Genomic DNA, 20,608 nt, shown 5'->3' with positions numbered 1-20,608 from the left:
GTGCCCATCCCTGCAGGTGTCCCCTGGAGGTGGCACTCAGAGCTCTGGGCTGGGGACAAGGTGGGGGTTGGTCAGGATTTAGACCTGATGACCCTGCAGATCTTTTCCACTCTAAATGATTCTGTGGTTCTGTGATTCCTGAACTCTGGAGCCCAGAGCTGAGTACAATAAATAGATTTGTTCCACATCACACCTGCTCAGACTCTGGTGTCCCTCTGAGGGGACGAGCTGCATCTTACTGCATCCTGTGCCCACATTCGGAGTGCTGAGCATGCCACTGCCCCCAGGCCCACTGCTTTCCCCTCCAGCTCCCACTCACATCTCTCTCTCTCCCACAGGTGGTTGCCAGAACAGCCTTAAAGCCGTGGGTGGCACTCAGAGCCTGGCACTGGTGGCCCTGGAGCCCGAGGCCCCGCAGGCCCCCCCGGGGCCGAGCCTGCAGCCCTGCCACCTCCTCACCTTCTCCCCCATCAAAGTCCCGCTCCTGGCCTCGCCCTTCCCAGGTAAGGTCCCTGCTGTGCCCTGCGGAGCAGCTCAGGGGGGGTGTGTGGGAGTTGGTGAATGGTGGGCACAGGTGGCACTGCCAGGGGTAGATTGGGGGTTCCTGGAGCAGTTTGTGGGCGTTCTCTGGGATGTGTGTCAGGAGTGGGTTCAGAGCTCGAGGGATGTTTGTCATGGGCGTGTCCCTGTGACATTTAGGGGCAGCTGAGCTGGTTCCTCCCTCATCTGAGGGGGTTCTGTGGGAAAAGCTCTGAGCCCCAGCAGCACACTGTCTTGGTTTGGAAAGACTGGTGCCTGCTAAGGAAGGCAGGAGCCTCCCCTGATATGGAAAAATGTAGACCCCCTCCCTCCGAATTGTTATAAATTTAAAATTAAGGGGGGCTCTCAGGCAAAAATATGGGAGCAGGAATAACAGTTCTTTATGAGGGAAGAAAATAAAAGATAAAATAAACAACGCAGTGAACCAAAACAACACTGACAGAGTCAGAACACAACCTGACACCCTGTGGGTCAGGGTGTTGGCCGCAGTCCAATTGGAATTGTGGCTGCAGCCCTCCTGGAGTGTCAGGTGTGGTTGTGTTGGAGCAGTGATCCTGTAGAAAAGGGTGCAGTCTTCCTGCAGTGGAAAAGGCAGCTGTTCCTCTGGGAAATCCAGTGCAGGAAGAGCCGTGCTGTTCCAGAAGCTCCAGATTGTATCCAGGTAGGAATGCTTGGCTCCTCCCTCTGGGCGGAGCATCTCCCAGGGGGATGCTGTAATTTTATCAGCCATGCAGGGACATTCAGTAGCCCGTTAACAGCAGGTGTCTGCTGGAGGGAGGATTGGTTTGTGGAAGAGATAAAGAAAAGTGCCCAATGAACAGAAGGTAACTGCCACACCTCTGACAGAGGCGACTGGACACATCTTGCCTTGCACTCTAGGACACACACCCTCAGGGGTGTGGTGAGGCTCACACCTGAGCTGCAATGTTGAAACGGGCACTCACGAGGTGTCGGCACAGCGTGGGACAGCACTTGGTGAAGTACTGAGCAGATTCTCTGGGTGGTTTTAGTTACAAACTCTGGGAGAGCTCAGCCCGGATCCTTTCCCAGAGCTGAGGTGTGGTTGTCCTGGAGAAATCCCTCTTTTCTGGGTGTTGAGTGAAACCTTTCTGAAGGTGGCAGCTGAGGGGGGATCCCTGCCTGGCTGGGCAGGTCTGGCTGATCGGGAGCCTTCAAGGCAATGTTTGGAACTGCACCTGGGATGCTTGGGGCTATTTTTAGAACAGTTATCTGCCAATTAAGTTAAAAATGTAAATGAGGGTGTGTTTTCCATCTTTTTGGTAATTGAAGTGTAGCACAGCAAGGCTCAGGGAGATTGAATTCTGCAGAAGGTGCAGTTCTGGTTTGGCATTGGTGGGAGAGCTTTAATGAGAGATGGATCCCAGGGATTCCTTCCTGCAGGGCTTTGGGACCAGGCTGGGAACAGCAAACGGGCCCAGAGGAGGGAAGGTGCAGGAAAAGGAGGCTCAGGGGGGACCTTGTGGCTCTGCACAGCTCCTGACAGGAGGGGACAGCCGGGGCGGTCGGGCTGTGCTCCAGGGAACAGGGACAGGAGGAGAGGGAACGGCCTCAGGCTGAGCCAGGGCAGGCTCAGGATGGGCAGCAGCAGGAATTTCCCCATGGAAAGGGGGTCAGGAATTGGAACTGCCCAGGGAGGGTTGGAGTGCCCATCCCTGCAGGTGTCACCTGGAGGTGGCACTCAGGGCTGGGGACAGGGTGGGGATGGGGCACAGGGTGGACTTGCTGATCCTGGAGGGCTTTCCCAGCCCCAGGGGCTCTGTGGATGAATGAAAATGTTTTGTACTTAGTCCAAAAAAGGCTGGTGCTGAACTTGGGCAGAAAGAAGAGTTGATGCTGCTGTGGGGCAGGGAGTTGGTGCTGCTTCCCATGGAATGTCCTGTTTGACTCCTGGAAAGCGTTTTGCCCGTTTAGGAATATTTTAGAGGAGGAACCAAAGGCGGAACAAATCCCTGTTTACCTGGAAAGCAGGATGACATTTGAGACGTGTTCTCAGTGGAGTGTTGGGAGGAGCTGGGCATGGCTGGGTGCCGTCATTCAGGAATCTCTGGCCCCCAGAACTGCCTGGGTCCTGTGACAACAAACGTGCCAGGCCAGGAGAAGTGTCCCCAAATTGTCTCCTGCTGTGCCTGGTGTGTGATGGGCCATCAAAAAGCTCACTCTGAGTGCCTCAGCAATGTTACCCATCACTCATGGCCAGCCCAGCTGGGGCACTCTCTCCTGCTGACTGAGAGCAGCTTTTTGGGAAGGCCTGAGCCCGGAGCAGTGAACTGAGACCCAGCTCCCCGCTTTTCTCTGTCCTCCCCAGCTCTGGGGGAAGGCTGGGGCCTTTGCAGAGCTGCCATCAAACAGTTTGACAGGATCATTTCACTGGGCTGGAGGAGGATGGAAGGGCTTGGGGCTGGATTTTGTCACACCAGCCTGAGGGAAGGAGCCTTGGGGCAGCCTCGGGGCAGGGACCCCTCTGTGGTGTCCTGGGCAGGTCCAGACCTGGCAAAAAGGGCTGAGGGCCTGGAAGGGAGTGGAAACGGGGAAAGAAGGTGCAGAAACCTTAAATGCAGCATGGGCTGCACCCCACACCTGCTGTTTGGGGTATTGCTGTGGCCAGGTGTGATGGGACCAGGGGGATGGCCTAAACTGCATCCATTTAGGATGGAGATGGGAAGGAATTCCTCCCCGTGGGGGGGGGGAGGCTGAGTTTGTCCTGATCCTGTCACCTAAAAAGTGACCCTGGGGTTAATGAGCTGTGACCCTGGGGTTAATGACCTTCCTACATTCCCCTTGTCTAAAGCCAATGAAAGGCCATGGGCACACCTTAGCAATGACCTCAAAACCCCCAAAATGACATTATTTCCAACTTCGATCTCTGTGTTTATTGGTGCCTGGAAGGCTGAACATTGTGTGTGTGATTAGCCCAGTTAATTGACTATCCCCTGTTAATTGATTCTATTAGAGATCAGTGTCCTGCTCCTGCCTAGTGTAGTCCTGTGTCTCCAATCACAGGGATTTGCTCGATCTTAGGAGTGAATATTGATTGTTTTAGACCTTTGATTGTGGGCAGTTTTGCAGCCTTACAGTTAATTCCTGGCAGCCTAATGATAGCTTTGGGAATAGCAGGGGTGGGAGGTGTGGGAAAGGCACAGGGCAGGTGAGGATCCAGGCTCTGCTGCTTTTCCATCCTCACAGAGGAAATTCCTTGGAATTCCCTCGGGGCAATTCACCAGGAATTTAGGGGAGCTGCGAGTGTGCACAATGTAATTTTAAAAAAATCATTTTTAATACAATTTATTTTACATTTTGGGAAGGAAAATCAGAAGCAAAGCTATGAGAGAGCAGAGGATATTTAAGGAATTTAAAGCCATGTGCAGCAGGAGGCTGTGGAGGATCCCAGCTGGATCCCTGGAAATGGGGCTGAGCACACAGGCTGGGAGGTGCTGGCTGCTGCAGGTTGCTGTGCCGTGGCTCTGCAGTCAGGGGTGCTCTTGGGGATTGTTTTGTCACCGTGCTGAGCCTAGAAAAACTTGTAATGATGAAATAAATGTATGGGAGAGAAGCAGCATAAAAGTCCTGGGTTTAATAGCAACATAAAATACGGTTTTATATGGAATAAAATATTGAAGCTTGAGGAACCTGTCCATGGAGTGATCTGTGGCTGGAGAGGCTCCAGCTCAGGCTCTGAGCTGTGCAGTGAGAGGGGCCTTGGCCCCACATTGCTGTGCCCTCTGCTCCCACACCAGTGAGGTGAACGGAGAAGGCTCCAGCAATGCAATTGCAGCCCCATTTTGGGTTAGTATTGCTTTTATTTCCTTCCTTCATTTTGCATCTACTGGTGGTGCTGCTCGTGCATCTCCCAGGCAAATGTTCCCTTAAATATTTCATGGCAGCCTGGCTGTGAGTGTGGATTTTGTGCCAGGTTTAACATAAAGACTAAACAGGAACAGGAGCTTGTGGAGTTGCAGCTCCTTGCTGTGCTGCATCTTCCTGGGCTCTGCTGGGGGAGGAAACTGCATTTCCCAGCACTGCCATGCCAAGGCTCTGAGATCTGGCTCAAAGAAACCCTAAATGCATTAAATTTGCAAACACCAGCACTTACCTGCAGTAATTAAGGAACGGGGTGTCTGGTAATCTCTAACACCCCTCTGCAGCTACTGCATAAAGAAGTGGGTGTTTATTTTCCTCACATGCAGGTTTTTAATGGTGGCAGTGAAGAAGGTAAGAGATGAGTCTGTGCTTATGGACTCTGTAAATTAGCAGTGAGCACAAATATTAAAAAAGGCACCATCTGCCATATAATCCATTTGCCACCTGTTCCCTGGCTCTCAGCATTATTTAAGGGTTTAAATGTGGTGGTTTAGGCTGCCACAGAACAGCTGGGAAGTGACTGAGCCTTTTTCCTCTCAGCACCTTAATGCTGTGTGTCAAGGCCAGCTCAGGTTTGTGCCTGAGCTCTGTCTGTGTCTGTCAGTCCCTCCTTAGCAGGCCTGCTGACTGAGCCAGGCTCAGAGCACAGTTACAGATGGTTCATGGGCTGGGGAGGGAGCTACTGCTCCTCCCAGCAGAGGCACAGGCTATCCCAGACTGGCCACAGAGCCTGGGAAGGCAGCGGAGCTCTGGGGTTAGTCCTGTTAAACCCTTGAGCTCAGCCTAAGGTACCCAGGGAATCACAGAAGCCCAGGATGGATTGGCTTGGAGCGACCTCAGAGCCCACCCAGTGCCACCCCTGCCATGGCAGGGATACCTTCCCCTGTCCCAGGCTGCTCCCAGCCCTGTCCAGCCTGGCCTTGGTGTTCCAGCATTTTCCCAGGTGTTTCCTGGCCAACCTCTTCCCTCCCAGTTCCTTACTGGGAGGGCTGGGCTGAGCCATGTGTCCAACCTCTGTGCACACTCCGAACTCCTTCCTTCCTCCTGTTACTGGGATTAATTACCAGCTGCAATGCAGGGAGTGCATGCAATGCAGTGAGCCCCTGCAGCTCTGGGCACTGCGTGGCTCGGCCAGGCTGGGGCTCTGCCGGGCTGGGCTCTGCCGGGCTGGGCTCTGCCAGGCTGGGCTCTGCCGGGCTGGGCTCTGCCAGGCTGGGCTCTGCCGGGCTGGGCTCTGCCGGGCTGGGGCTCTGCCAGGCTGGGCTCTGCCAGGCTGGGGCTCTGCTGGGCTGGGCTCTGCCAGGCTGGGGCTCTGCCGGGCTGGGGCTCTGCCGGGCTGGGTTCTGCCGGGCTGGGTTCTGCCAGGCTGGGCTCTGCCGGGCTGGGGCTCTGCCGGGCTGGGGCTCTGCCGGGCTGGGCTCTGCCGGGCTGGGTTCTGCCAGGCTGGGCTCTGCCGAGCTGGGCTCTGCTGGGCTCACTCCCACGGGTCAGCCTTTGGGATCCCTTTGGGATCCCCTCCGTGGGCATTCTCCTCGTGCAGTTCTCACTCCACACCAGCCCAGCCCTCCCCTGCACCAGAACTCCGCGTTATTGGGTGAGCACAAATGAACAGTTTTGGGGAAACAGCCAGTGTTCCAGGCAGGACTGTGGTGTTCGTCTCCTGAGGAAGCTTCCCCTTGCCTTGCTGGGTGTGCCCCGTGTCTGGCACAGGCACAGGCTGGCCTGGGAGTGCTGAGTAGCTCTAACAAGCCCGCTGTAAATGATGTGCCCAGCTCTAATGCTGGGTAACGAAGCAAGTAAATGAATGTTTATAGTTATTAAAGTGATCACTTCCTGCCCGGGCTAATATTCAGCACAAAATCACCTTTTAGTTCCCTGTCTGTGTTGGCACACCAGAGGGAAGGTGAGTGGGTAGAGGGGCTCAAATAATGCCCAGAACCCACTGAAATGGTACCAGTTCCCTCCTCCCTGCACAGGGAGTCCCTGCTGGAAGCTGGAGCTGCCCAGTCAGGACCCTGTAAGAAATGGGGTGGTGGCTCTCAGTGTGAAATTTCTGCTTGTTTGGGTTACCAAGGCAAAGGGCAGGAGGAGGACGGGCAGGGTGAGGTCAGGCACAGCTCTGTGACATTGCACATTTTTGCACCATCCAAAGCCACTCAGGGGGAGTTTATGGGTGCAAATCCATGGGTGGCCTGACTGGGTTTGTGGATCACAGTGCGCTTTGTACCAACAGGGGGATTCCCAAGGCTTTGGGGTGACTGGGGAGCAGGGGCAGGACCTGAGGGTCAGGCTGGACACCAGGAAAAGGCCACAACCCAGTCCTGGTTAGGCCAGGCTCATGGCTAAGCAGCTGCTCCCACAGTGTGTTCCAGAAGAGACTCTCAGTGCCTGGGATGTAACAGCAAGGTATTGACAAAAGGAAAAATATCAATACCCCAGTGGCAGCTACAAAAGACAAACAGCCCAAATCCTCTCAGTCGTGCCCAGCTCTCGGTAAATGTCATGAAAGTCAGAGTTAATTTACTGTGTCTGTAACTGCTTGTTAAGACACTGAGCTGGGTTTTCCTGGGAGCAGTGCTGTGCTGTGCAGGGTTTCAATCAGCTCTCACCCTCAGCAGCAGCTCCTCTGCCCAGAGCCCTGCCAGGTGGGATTTCCCCAGCCAGGGGTGAGCCTGGGGCCGTCAGCACTCGGGGGTCACAGTGACACAGGAGTTTGTCGTTTTCCCTGGTCCCTCTGAGGAGCCTGGGCTGCACGGGGCAGGTTGGGCTCTTTTTCTTTCTCTTAGAAACTCAGATTCATCGAGATTTGTGTAGCTTAAAAAGCCCTCTCTAAACTGGGTATATTTCTTGTAAATGGAGCAGAGGTCTTAGAAGGAAAACCCAAACGGAGTGAAAGACAGGAATAAGCCTGGGAAGGATAATGGGATCATTCCACGAGGAGTCCTTGCTTGTCCCTCTCCAGAAGATGAATGAATGAGAATTCCTGTGAGAATCCCATGAGTTTTCAGTCAGGGCTGAGGGAACACCTTGTTTTGGTGGCTGCTGCTGCATCCTGAAATTTATTTATGCAATTAAAGCATAAGGAACTGTGCAGCGTGGCCAAGGCTTAGTGGAATGGTGCTGGGATGCAAAACAATTCCCAGGGGATGTTCAGGCCCAGCTTTTGTGCTGCTTGGGGGTGCCCAGCAGGAATACTGGGGGACTTGGAGAGGGGAGCAAGGCAGAAAATCCTGTAAAAGATGGGAGTGGTGTTGCTTTGCGTGCTTTTGTCTTGCTTATTAGTGAGGGGAAAAAAAGATTTTTTAAATTATTTTTTATGTGTTCAACTTTATTATTCAGCTATTTGGGATCTGGTTTTGATGCTGTAAAATGAAGTCACAGAGTGGATTTCAACTAATATATTCCCAATGTTTGGCCTGAATCAGGGATGGATGTGGGGTAAACTCAGTTCAAAACTAAACCTGATGGAGGAAGAAATTCCACAATGCCAGTGGATGAATCTCCAGTTTTATGATTTGCATCAGCAGGGTCTTTTACCTCCTGGTGCAATTCTCAGCATGGTGTGTTAGGGAAAGGATAATCTCAGCATTCCCTGGAAGAGAAGGGGACCCTGGAATGCTCCAGACATTCTGTCTAAGGGGACTGAGAGCTGAGCAAACCCTGTGCCACAAAACATCCTTTGAATCATTCAAATTGCTGCTACACTTCATCCTGGAAACTAAAATTAATGCAGAAATACCTGATTGGGAGTTTATTATGAGGGAATAGAAATTCCAGGGCACCATGGCATGATGTGGGGGTCTGCGAGGCTGAGAGCTTAGGGTTTGTGTTGTTATTATGATGATGATGATGATTATTATTATTATTCCAATCAAACAGCTATTCCTGTTCAGCCCCCTGGATGGTGGGTACCAAATCCACAGGGATTTTCCTGGTTTTACCCCGTTTTGCTTTGGAGCTGTGGGTGTTTCCTGGGTGACTCCCCCGTTCCTCAGCCAGGCCCCACTAAAGTGTAAAGAAATGTGACGAGGCAAAATGAATCTTCCTTCTTGACCAGAATATAAATAAGGGAAAATAATTACATTTCCCAATTTTAATGTGCCATAGGAGCTTCCCCAGAGTACTAAATGGGATTTCATGGATTTTATTGCACTTACAGCTCTGTTGGCACATGCAGGGCATGGGGATGGTGGAAGGGGAAGAGGAGAAGGACTGGGGGCTTGGAGCAGCCTGGGATAGTGGGAGGTGTCCCTGCCCTTGGCAGGGCTGGGATGGGATGAGCTTTAAGGTCCTTCCAACCCAAACCAGGCTGGGATTCTGTCCTTCCCAGAAAATCCCTCCTGCCAGCCAGCCCCTGTTCCGCATTGAGTTCCCTCTGTGGCATCAGGAACCTGGGACCTTAAACCTGACTCAGAAACCACCCAAAAATGGAGCATGAGAGTCACGTTCCTGGTTTCTACTTGGCTGGGTTCAAAATTCCAAACCTAATTTCTGACCGAAATCCTCCCAGAAATGAGTGCTTGAAGATTTCACTCCGAAACACAATGACTGGTTCATGCAGAAATAATTACTGTGCTATGACGGGAGCAAGGGGAGGTTCTGAGGGTCTGATGCTGCAGAATTCAGTGTATTCTCTCAGAATTACATCCCCTTCAGAGAGGAGATGGAAATTTGCTGCTGGAGTTTGTGTGAGGCTGGAAAAGAATCATAAAAGTTTGGGAAATGGGACTGGATGGGGCAGTGGGAGGGGCTGTGGGAGATGAAGGGTGTGGGGTGACCATCACCATCACCTTCCTCATCACCCCCTTTTCTCCTGCTGTGGGCAGGGGCTCCCTCGGCTGCAGGGTGGTCCCACCTCCCCTCCCTGGGCTTGGAAAAGCTCTGTCACAGCCCAGGAGAGTCCCAGTCCCTCCAGGCACACTCAGCACAAATCCCTGCTGTGGCTTTGGGCACCTCCAGCCTTCTTTTCCAATTTTCAGTGGTGGCTCCAAGATTAATTCAAGAGGAGCCTTTGATCCTCACCTGCCCTACTTGGGAGGTCAGGAGCTGCTGCTCTCAGGAACTGGCCAGAAATCCAACACAAGGTTTTTTCCCCAGCTTGGAGGCTCCATCGAGGTGTGCGATGCAGCAGGAGCCAGCAGATCCCAGTGCAGTTTCACACTCCTGAAAGCACGGCTGGAACAGCTCTGAATCCCTGCTCCAGCGTGGGCTGGGTCCTGGACAGGGAATGCCACAGCTGGGCCTGGGGCAACGGCAAGTGGGGTCCTCTGAGTGAGGGGCCAGAAAAATCCGGATTGCTGAGGCTTTCGTAGCAATAGTAATAATGGTTTCTATTGCTCTGCTCCATGGGACAGGGCCCAGGGAGCGGCTGGAGCTGGCCCAGGGGGTTTGGATGGATTTCAGAGAAAGGTTCATCCCCAGAGGGTGCTGGCACTGCCCAGCTCTCGGGGTCTGTGTGTCAGGATGACCCCAAGAGTGTGAAAGTCCTTGTTCTCTGAGTTCCCTCAGGGTTTGGGTTCTTGGCTCTGATCTTCCCTCGGGGTTTGGGTTCTTGGCTCTGAATTCCCTCAGGGTTTGGGTTCTTGGCTCTGAGTTTCCTCAGGGTTTGGGTTCTTGGCTCTGAGTTTCCTCAGGGTTTGGGTTCTTGTCTGTGAATTCCCTCAGGGTTTGGTTTCTTGGCTCTGAGTTTCCTCAGGGTTTGGGTTCTTGTCTGTGAATTCCCTCAGGGTCTGGGTTCTTGGCTCTGAGTTACCTCAGGGTTTGGGTTCTTGGCTCTGCATTCCCTCAGGGTTTGGGTTCTTGGCTCTGAATTCCCTCAGGGTTTGGGTTCTTGGCTCTGAGTTACCTCAGGGTTTGGGTTCTTGGCTCTGAGTTTCCTCAGGGTTTGGGTTCTTGGCTCTGAATTCCCTCAGGGTTTGCTGTCCAGAGGAGCAGCTTCTGGTTCTGCTGGGCTTTGGGAGGTGCAGAGGCTTGGGCAAGGACAAAGGTCACTGACCTTTGGCCTGGGGGAGCCACAGCCGTGGTGAACGTCTCCTCTGCAGGGTTCCCAGGGAATTAATTAATGGTTTAATCAATGATTGCCTGGTGGTGATCTTGTCCCGTGTGTGGAGATAACCCCGGCAGTGTGGCAGGGACCATGGTTTGACCCCTGGTGCCAGCCTGCAGCCCCAGGAGATGGTTGGGCTCTCCCCACTCCTGGTGGCACCTCGGGGACGTGGTGGGCTCTGTCCTGCTGAGGAGGATTTCTCCCTCCTGGAGACTTTTCATCATTTACCTCCGCCTTTCTGTCTTTTCTCGTGCCTTTGCCCTCTCCAGCCCAGTTCAGCCAGGGAAGGTTTCAGTGGTTTTTTCTTCAGTAGGGGTTCACAGTGTGTAAAATGTCTCTGTCACTGTCACTTGGGAACAGGATCTCTCAGGTGGAGAGAAGATATTTTTCTCATTTTTGGGCACAGTTCTGCCAAGACTTCTTCCTAATGAGTAAAGCCAGCTCAACACCTCTATCTCAGTGCAGAATTTTGAAAATCGGGGGAATGTTCACTAGAGAGGAGCAGCAGCTGTGAGCCGGGGCTGTGGGGATGATAGATGGTGATAACTGGTTTGTCCTGGGAAGGGATGGATCCCTTTGCAGGAGTGCCATTCCCACCTTGCCAGAGCAGCTCAGTAATTCAGAGCAACTTGTCATAATTCCAAATCATGCCAGCAGTGTCCCTAAAGGAATGGTTTTTGCTTCCCAGTTTAAATTCTGGTGCCTTTTGCTCTCCAGTCCCTCTTTGCACAAAGCAAGCTCAAGGAGAAGCCGTCCCTGGGGCTCTGCTTTCCCTGGGCACCCAGAGCAGGAAGGGTATCACACTTCAGCTCCACATCGGGGTAGGTAGAAATAAGTGAGAAAAGGTGAGTTTTACCCTGGGGTCACAGCACATCCTGAGCTGGAGGGGACCCACAAGGGTCCAGCCCAGCTCCTGGCCTGGCACAGGCACCCAGCAGTCCCCCCATGCCTGAGAGCCTTGTCCAAACACTCCCTGACTGCTCATCTTCCAAAATAGCAGCAGGGAGAGAAAGCTTCCAGCAGGAGCTGTACTTCCAGCCTGAAGCTGTGGATCTGAGCCCAGCAGGGTCTGGAGCAGGGCTCAGCTCAGCAGTCAACCAGGGACACGAGCTGAGCCTGCGAGGATTTGCATCATTTGCTTTTCTAAGCATGGCTTGAATGGGCTTTAATAATCCTGCTATTTTTGTTATTAAACGTGTCGGGTTCAATCCCATCATGGTGAGTCCTGCTCTTACAGCTCTTGTGATGAGAAATCTCATTAAAAGTAGGGAAATGCTTCCTGTTAGCCTCTGCTGCTCACAGACTTCTTGTTTCAGTTTGAACGTCTTTTTTTTCCAGTTAAAGCCAATGTTGGGATATGGCACAAAGGGGAGAATTCCTGCCTGGGATCACCAGGGCAGCACCAGAGGAGGTCAGGGCTGGGCAAGGGGTTTGTTGGGATGGGAACAACCTTGAGCAACCATTCTCCCCAAAAGAGAAGAAATGGGCATGATAAACCATGTCTGAAATGCTTCCTCTGAGGAATTTTTAAACTGGGACTCCCCAGGTTTCCCAAATGCTGCAGCAGGGCTTTGAAGGGTGATCAGAGCCATGGCTTTCCGGGATTATCCCTGGCAGAGAGGAGAGAGGAGCAGAGATGTCCCTGGAGAGCAGACAGGAGCAAGGCACTTCACAGGGCTTTGGGGGATATTTCATGCCCCTAAATCCTGCAGGTTTGGGCTGCGGGGCTGGTGCTGTCACTCTCATGGAATCATGGAATAATTTGTTTTTTTTTTTTTTGTTATCCTGTCCCACCCCCTGCAGTGTCCCCCTCCCTCGAGGCAGGAGTGTTTCCCTGGCTGGTTTTTACAGGTGACATCTCAAACACCAATAGCACAGGACAGGACTGTAAGAAATGGCTGAATGTGACACTCCAGCTTTTAGGGGGGTTTGATTTGTCTTGATTTCACTTTGCTTTTGAAGCCTTCCCTCGTTTCGCTGCTCATTTGGTGGAAATGGCAAAAAACCAGGTTGTTAAAGAGGGGAAAGCAGGGAGGGAAATGTTCCCCAGCACAGCTCATTGCAGAAGGTGCTCATTGCCACTTCGCCCTGACTCTGCAGATTTTCAGGAATTCTTGCTGACTTCCTATCTCCCATCTTCCCTTCCCGCTCCAATAAGCAATTTACTCCAGCATTCACCAGCTCCTGAAGTGGTTATGGCCGTGCAGATTGAAATGAGAGCTGCAAACGATCCTGCAGAAACAAAAGCGCAGCTCCTGCTCTGCTGGGGAGGGTGCAGGGTCGGGCTGGGAGCCAGCAGGAGTTGGGATCTGCTGGAGGTCCACAGTCATGGGATGGGTTGGGATGACCTTAAATCCCATCCAGTGCCATGGCAGGGACACCTCCTGCTGCCCCAGCTGCTCCAGCCCTGTCCAGCCTGGCCTGGGACACTGCCAGGGTGGGAAGAACCCCATGGAACAGACCCATGATGTCTCTCCATATTTTTGTTCTGCTGTACACTGATTTATCTGTGCATAAGTCTCTCTCCAGCTGTAGTTCTGTGCCTCGTGCTTTTATTTTTCATTTCACCAGAGACAGAAGACCCTTCACTAATTTTCTGGCCTCCTTCCAGGGCAATTTATTCTCCTGATGGAATCCAGTGGGGTGACTTGGCTTCTACACCATCAATTTTGAACTAAAAAAACCCAGAGCATTTCTGTGCCAAAATCCTGCTTCTCCCAGTCCTGGTGGTGGCCTCGAGTCCCCTGTGCCAGTGCCAGGCTGTGCCATCCCTGCTGTGCCTTGCCAGGGCCAAACCTCCCTGCTGCTGTCACCCTTCACCTTCCAGCTCGTTGTTGTTCTCCTGTGCTCCACCCCAGGTCATGAATGGATTCTTTTTGTCACTTTCCAGGGCAGCAGAAAAGGAGCTCTTCAGTAGAAATTTCCAAATCCTTTTTTCAGTTTAAGAATGGGAAAACCCAAACAAACATAAAGCACAGGACGGACGGATGAAGGAGGGCAAAGAATTGGGGTCATTCTGCCCAAACCCGCGATGCTGCCAGCGTTTCCAGGGCTGTTTCTGACTGGGTAGGAGACCAGAAAAGTCTGATTTATAAAATTCTCCTCCTTTTTCCTCCATGCTGATGGAAGTGGCCCATGGGCTCTGTGGGTCCCTGGCAGTGCCCCAGGCCAGGCTGGGCACTGGGAGCACCTGGGACAGTGGGAGGTGTCCCTGGGTGGCACTGGAGGGGATTTCGGGTCCTCCAGCCCACAGCAGCCTGGCACCCCGGGGCTCTGTGCTGGAAGTGCTGTCTGTGCCTGGTCTGTCCCTCTCTCCCAGCCCAGCCCTGTGTGCCCTCACTCTTGGGCTTGCTGTTTCTGTTCCCAGCTGGGACTGAGGGGCTGTTGGCAGGCCCAGGTGGGACAGAGCCGTGGCCACCCACCCCCAGTGCCCTGTGAGCCCCTGGGCTGGGTCCCAGCAGAAAGGGCAAGCAGGGATGGCCATTCCCAGCCTCCTTTGGGTGGGTTTGGGCTCCCAAAGCACTGCTGGGGCTCTCTCCATCACCCAGGGAGCGCCAGCTGGGCTCCAGCTCACCCTGGGGCTGAGTTTGGGGTGGCAGTGGGGCAGGGCAGCTGTGCTGAGCCCTGCAGCAGCTGTGCCAGCTGTGCCAGCTGTGCCAGCTGTGCTGGGATGTTCTCCCCAGCAGCCCCTGTGCAGGCAGCCAAGGGCAGCTGCTGCTCAGGAAGCACCACACGTTCCCAGGTCTGAGGCAGAGGGAAGGGCATAATCAGATTCAGAAAGTGCTGAATGTTTTTAATGAACCTGCCTGGGCCTTACAAAGGAACAGAGGAAGGAAGGGAAATTTCTCAGAGGTGGCTCCTGGGCAGCCTCGTGTTTACCCAGCAAGAACTGCCTTGAGGAGCAGTGTGGGGTGTCCTTGAGGGGAAGGGGGAACAGAGCTGAGGGGCTGCATGGAGCTGAAGCATGCTGCCTGCTTGGGAAGAAGTCGATTTTTTTTTATTGCTGCTCAATTCTTCCTTTTTTTTTCAAAAAGACTTCTCTTGTCCTTTGCAGATAGGCAGGACTGCCCCAAATGATCTCATCAGGATGGACTGCGCTTCTAAATGAAGCAAGTCCCTGGGCCCTGATCTGCAGCACCTTCTGGGGTCAGGAGGTGACAGCAGCACTAATAAAAATGTCTGTGTGCATTTCTGGGCCTGCCTGCCAGGCACAATTACTGATTTCACTGCTCTTTGCCATTAGGCTGCCTGGTAACGTCCCAGGATGTCACAAACTCCTCCTCCCTGGGCCTGGGCACAGCTGGGTGGCACCAGGATGAGCACTGGGGGCTCCTCTCAAGGGGCAGGACAGCCACAGCAGGGGAGGTTCAGCTCAGAAATTAGGGGTTTTTTTTCGTGGAAGGGGTTGTAAAGCACTGGCACAGGGCATGGTGGAATCACCATCTCTGGAGGGATTTCAGAGTGGCTGTGGCACCTGGGGACACGGTTTAACGGTGACCATGGTGGTGGTGCTGGCTGGACTTGATGGTCTTGAAGGTCCTTTCCAACCACAGTTGTCAGTATTGGACACGAAATGAGTACACAGATGTTTGGTAAGTTCAAAAGAGAAAAAGACCCAGTTTTATTCAAACATCTGGTGTTTATAGCATTCCAAAGGTGACCGTGGATTGGAGGATGGAATTACCACTTTTCTAAAGACCAATCAATCATTTCTCTCCATCTACAGAGAAATATGTAAACTATTTCTACATGAAATTGTGTGGGAACCCTGACTCTCAAATATGTAAACATTATCAGAAGGCTAAAGAAGTTTGATGAGAACTTTAAAACTTTCAAAAGAACTATAAAAGAAAACTTAACACCTTTAAAATCAGGGCAACACGTAGTGACTCTGAGATTTGCTGATGCCAGCTGGTGCTGCTGTCCCCCACTGAGGGGCTGAGAATGGGCCAATCCTCTCCTCTCCTCTCCTCTCCTCTCCTCTCCTCTCCTCTCCTCTCCTCTCCTCTCCTCTCCTCTCCTCTCCTCTCCTCTCCTCTGTTCTGTTCTGTTCTGTTCTGTTCTGTTCTGTTCTGTTCTGTTCCTGCCAGTCTTCCCAGGCATCTGGGGCAGATTCTCTACAGGGAAATGCTTTTTTTTTACCCCACTTTTGTAATTTGGTGGCAAAATGGAGCCACAGAACGCCAGAGTGGTCTGGGCAGGGAGGGACCTTAAAGCCCATCCCTCCTTTAATCACACTGAGAAAAGCTGGGTTTAAACCCTTGCTGAGCTGAGCTTTAATATGAGGATGGACGTGCCTTGGCTTAGTTGGGAAAGGCACAAACTGGGGTTCACCTGCAGGACCAGGAGCTCTCCGTGGCTGGAGCCAGCTGTGCTGCAGTCCAGGAGCAGCATCCCATTGTTTTGCCTGTGCAGTGATTCTGGTTAGCAAAGGTGGGAATGTTGGGTTTCTGCTCTGGCAAAACTCTGCTACCCAGTTTAATTGGTGTTATTTGGCTCCTGGCTCCTGCTGGAACCATTTACAGGATGGGGAATTTCCCATTTTCTTCTTCAAGGTGCTGAAACCACTGTGCAAAAATCCCATGCCAGCCCCTGGGGGCTGCGTGTGTCCAGTGCAGCCATTCCCAGTGCAGCGCAGCCATTCCCAGTCCAGCGCAGCCATTCCCAGTGCAGCGCAGCCATTCCCAGTGCAGCGCAGCCATTCCCAGTGCAGCGCAGCCATTCCCAGTCCAGCCATTCCCAGTGCAGCGCAGCCATTCCAAGTCCAGTGCAGCCATTCCCAGTCCAGTGCAGCCATCCCAGTCCAGCCATTCCCAGTGCAGCGCAGCCATTCCCAGTGCAGTGCAGCCATTCCCAGTCCAGTGCAGCCATCCCAGTCCAGCCATTCCCAGTGCAGCGCAGCCATTCCCAGTGCAGTGCAGCCATCCCAGTCCAGCCATCCCAGTGCAGGCAGTTTGGTGTGGCCATGCCCAGCCTGGCCAGAGCGCTGTCTCCAAGCTGCCCTTCCCCAGGAGCAGGCAGGGAACATCCCTGGGGCTCCAGGCAGCCCTTGGCTGCGCTCCCCGTCCCTGTGGAAGGGTTTTGCTGCCAGAGGGACAGAGGAGGTGGGGCTATGGAGCACCAGAGCCCCAGCAGAGGGGCTGGGGGTCCCAGTCCAGCCTTGGAGCCTCAGCAGCCCAGATGTGTCCTCTGGATTCCATCATCAGGCACACAAATCAGGGCAGTGGATCCTCAGATTTCTCACCCTTCCCCTCCTGCCTTTGGCCCCTCTGTCCCTGTTGCAGTCCGTGGGAATGGGGGTGGCTGTGTGTGGGCGATGCTGGGAAATGGCTGAAATGATCTCAGGAACGGGCAGATGTTCTCCAGAGGCACCGTTGGCTCATCAGCCCACCCTGGCTCTGCAGGCAACCAAAACTTCGCAGGGAACAACACTTTCCTCCTCCCTGCCCCTCCTCAGGACTGTTTTAGAGAAAAATTGGCCTAAATTTAATAATAAAGCAGTCGGCGTGTGGGTTCACACTCAAGGTGTAATTCCGGCCCAGGTTATGTTCAGTTCAGAGCAGAGGCTGATATTGCACCGTGACATTCAGCTCCATCCAGGCTGTATTTGTATTCCAAAGCCATCCATTGCAAAGGCTGCTCTTCATAAGCACAAAGAGCTCCAAAGCATAAATATTTATTCCTTAAAGGTTAAGATTGCCTTAAATCATTCCAGCTTATTTGGTGAGCAGCAGTTATAATTAAAATAAGCAGTTGAACTCGATCTGCATGTATGAAATGCATATATATGTGTATATAAATATATATTTATATATACTTGACTCTGGTGCGGATGGAAGCCGTGGGATAATTGCTTCCATCACATCAAAAGATGCACTGATATTGTTCCTGGATTGGATAATAAATCAACATAAAGAAGCAGCTGAAATTATATAATGGCAAGTCACGTTTGAGCAGGCGGCAGGAGCCGAGGTGGGGAACAAGCAGAGCTCGTCTCGAGTGCTGGGTGGAATTGCAGGGGATAATTATACAACTCATGGAAATTATTCCAGTTTTGGGTGCAGAGAATTCATAGAACCCAAGGACGGGGCTTGGAGCAGCCTGGGACAGGGGAAGGTGTCTCTGCCATGGCAGGGGTGGCACTGGGTGGGCTTTGAGGTCCCTTCCAGCCACACCAGGCTGGGATTCTGTGTTCTGTGTTGGAATATTGTGCTGTGGCACCTGGAGTTGTAGGGACACAGATCCATGATAGCATTCAGGGTGTGTGAGTGGGCTTTTATAACAGACTGAAGGTTTCAGAAATGATCCAAGTTATTCCAGAATGTGCAGAAGCTGGGATGGGAGCTGTTAGATAGCCCACGAGTAGCTGGTGAAAGGAAGGGACAGGAAATCCTGCAGTTTGGACTGTGTTGGGGATTGTGTTATTCCCAGTCTGCCTTAAAGCAGGGATGTGATGCACCGCTATAAATATACAAAAAATGGCTGGGAAATGGGACCTGGGACAGCTGCTGGGACACCTGGATTTACCCTGCCAGGAGATGGGGCTGGGGGCTCTTGTGTGGCTCAGCTTCTGAAAACCTTCCCAGTTAACTGGAAATGAATGCTCCAGGTTTGACCTCAGATGTGGCAGCGAGCAGGAATTACTCTGCAGGACTGGGAAGCCTGGTTTAAACTGGCCTGGTTCTAGCAGCAGCCCTGGGTTACTGATTGATCATGAATAATGCACATGAGCAAATCAGAGAGTTTCTGCTTTGGGCCTTGTCCGAGCAGACTCTGCATCCCTGGAGCAAGCTGCACTTCTGAAGTATTGGCAAAATAATTTCCCATGGATAGAGTGGGACACCAAGAAGTTGTGATGAGCACCGGTGGAAACCAGAGGAGTGTTATTTAAAATGAGAACACTGATCTTGCTGTGACCTGCTGGGAGGGCATTGATCTATCCTGGCAAATTCTTACTTTGAGGGCCACACTTTCATCAATTTTAAATTTCTGGCACTGTTTATTGGCTGAAAATCCATGGGCATCGTGGCCAGGAATCGAGCTGAACACAAACCTTGTTTTAACCCTGCAGTGGGGGCAGGAGATGTGCTCAGCAGATGAACTCACTGAATCACTGGGGTTGGAAAAGCTCCCTGAGATCCCCCAGTGCAGCACCGTGCCCACCGCTGCCCACGGCCTCGAGTGCCAAGAGCTGGGCAAAAACGCTGGGGGTTTTAAAGGGAATTGTTATTTACCAGGGAAAAACCCACTCCTCCCTTATGGTCTGCTCTCAGGTTCTGCCTCCAGGCTGGACACTGCCGTGGGCCCCCTGGTGCCAGCACAGGTCACCCGTGTCACCGCTGTGTCCACGCCCGCCGTCACCCTCATGGCCACCAACCTGCTGGAGCAGGCACGAGCAGGTGGGTGCTGTCCCCGTGGCTGGAGTGGCGTGGATGCCATGCTCTGTGTCCTGGCAGCCAGGCTGTGCCCCGTCCTGCAGGGATGGGACCCCCAGATCTGCTGGGGTTGGGCTGTCTCGGGGTCTGGGTGTTGGATGACCCCAAGAGTGTAAACGTCCTCGTTTCCAGCCCGTGCAGCCAAAGGAGGAGTCTGGATGCGCAGGGTCGGCTTCTCAAGGTTGTTCATTTTCCCTTATCCAGAACATTCTCTCTCTGCCCTGCTGAGCTCTGTCCAGCAGGTCGGCCATGGCATTCTGTCTGCCCTCAGGGGGGTGTTCCCATTTTATCCCAAAAACTCCGTGTGCCACGTTTACAATAACGTGCCAATATCTGTCATTTCTGTTGGACAGTGTGTGTGTGCCTTAAACCAACAGAAAAGTGTCACCATCACAGCAAGACTTGTAGGGCAAGGAGAAGGAGAAGGCCAGGACACGCCCAAATCCCTCCATCTTGTACCCCTGAACCCCATTCTAAAAACCCCAAAATTCTACTTCTGCACCCTGTGTTAATTCACCTACCACACCACTCAAACCCTTGTGGCTTGTAATTCCTCACACAAAGTTGGCAGTTTTTCCCATGGGCTAAAACGGAAGCCACAGGTGTTTTTGACTTGGTGCCAAGGTGTCTGAGCCCCCTGCCAGGGTCTGGAGCCAGCCAGGGCAGCCAGAGGGATGTGCTGGGCTCCCACAGCGCTGCACTGCTGCTTCCCTTGCCTGACCTGGGGCCACTCAGCCAAGGAGGGGCTGCCACTGTCACCTTGGAGGCACCACGGGGCCCTGAGAGCACCTACCCAGAGCTGTTCTGGGGAAGAAAGGTGTTTATCAGGAGTTCCCAGGGATCAGCTCAGACATAACCTACCTGACCCTTCACCCCAGGGAAGCTGTGGCTGCCCCAGCCCTGCAAGGTCCAGGGCCAGAATGAATAGGACTTGGAACAGCCTGGGAGGGTGGGACTGGATGGGCTTTAAGGTCCCTCCCAACCCAAACCAGGCTGTGGTTCCATGATTTCCAGGGCAGTGGCAAAGAGCAGCTCTCGGGCAGGGTGGCTGTGTGCCTGGGAAATCCAGCCATGGAATGAGCTGTCCCTGAACTCCACACCAACACAGAATTGGTGTGGGCTGCTCTCCTGTTCCCATTCCAGATCCCCTGAGCAGTAACAGGGACCGTGGGCACTGTGCTGCAGGAAGGAGAAAAGCTCAGCTCGAGGGGATTTGTTCTGAGAGGGGAAAGCAGCCCTTGGAGGGCACAGCAGGAGTGCTCAGAGCAGCAAAGAAAGAGTTAAAGGGAAAACCAGCCTGGGCAGGCAGGAGCTGTGTCCCTGGATTGGGGCAGGACCTGGCTGGTGGCACCAGAGCTGGGATCCCAGTGCCTGGATTGGGGCAGGACCTGGCTGGTGGCACCAGAGCTGGGATCCCAGTGCCTGGATTGGGGCAGGACCTGGCTGGTGGCACCAGAGCTGGGATCCCAGTGCCTGGATTGGGGCAGGACCTGGCTGGTGGCACCAGAGCTGGGATCCCAGTGCCTGGATTGAGTAAGAGCCAGCAGAGGAGGAGCTGTGGATTAGTGAGGGAAGGTTTTAGGCTGACGTGAACACCAGAGCCATGAGGCTGTGGGGACAGACAGAGCTGCCTGGGGAGGTTCTGGGGGAGGATAAACCCCACAGTGTGGGATGTGTGTACTTAATAAATCCAGTTATTGGGAGAACT

The 20,608-nt window shown here is 53.2% G+C and overlaps 1 protein-coding gene across 1 annotated transcript in view; it reads left to right on the top strand.

The window, feature by feature from the left end:
• The window catches only part of TCERG1L (transcription elongation regulator 1 like), a 53,944-nt gene that overhangs the window by 12,742 nt on the left and 20,594 nt on the right, over window positions 1-20,608 (top strand). Inside the window, exons 4-5 of the mRNA XM_068198384.1 lie at window positions 339-503; window positions 18,739-18,864. Of these exons, the coding sequence (XP_068054485.1) occupies window positions 339-503; window positions 18,739-18,864 (291 nt within the window). The remainder of the gene's footprint in view (window positions 1-338; window positions 504-18,738; window positions 18,865-20,608) is intronic.

The sequence above is a fragment of the Anomalospiza imberbis genome, chromosome 8 (genome assembly GCF_031753505.1).
Source record: "Anomalospiza imberbis isolate Cuckoo-Finch-1a 21T00152 chromosome 8, ASM3175350v1, whole genome shotgun sequence".
In the NCBI taxonomy this organism is placed as follows: Eukaryota; Metazoa; Chordata; class Aves; order Passeriformes; family Viduidae; genus Anomalospiza; species Anomalospiza imberbis.
Note: the sequence above shows the minus strand (reverse complement) of the source record. Positions and strands in the feature narration are given on the sequence as shown.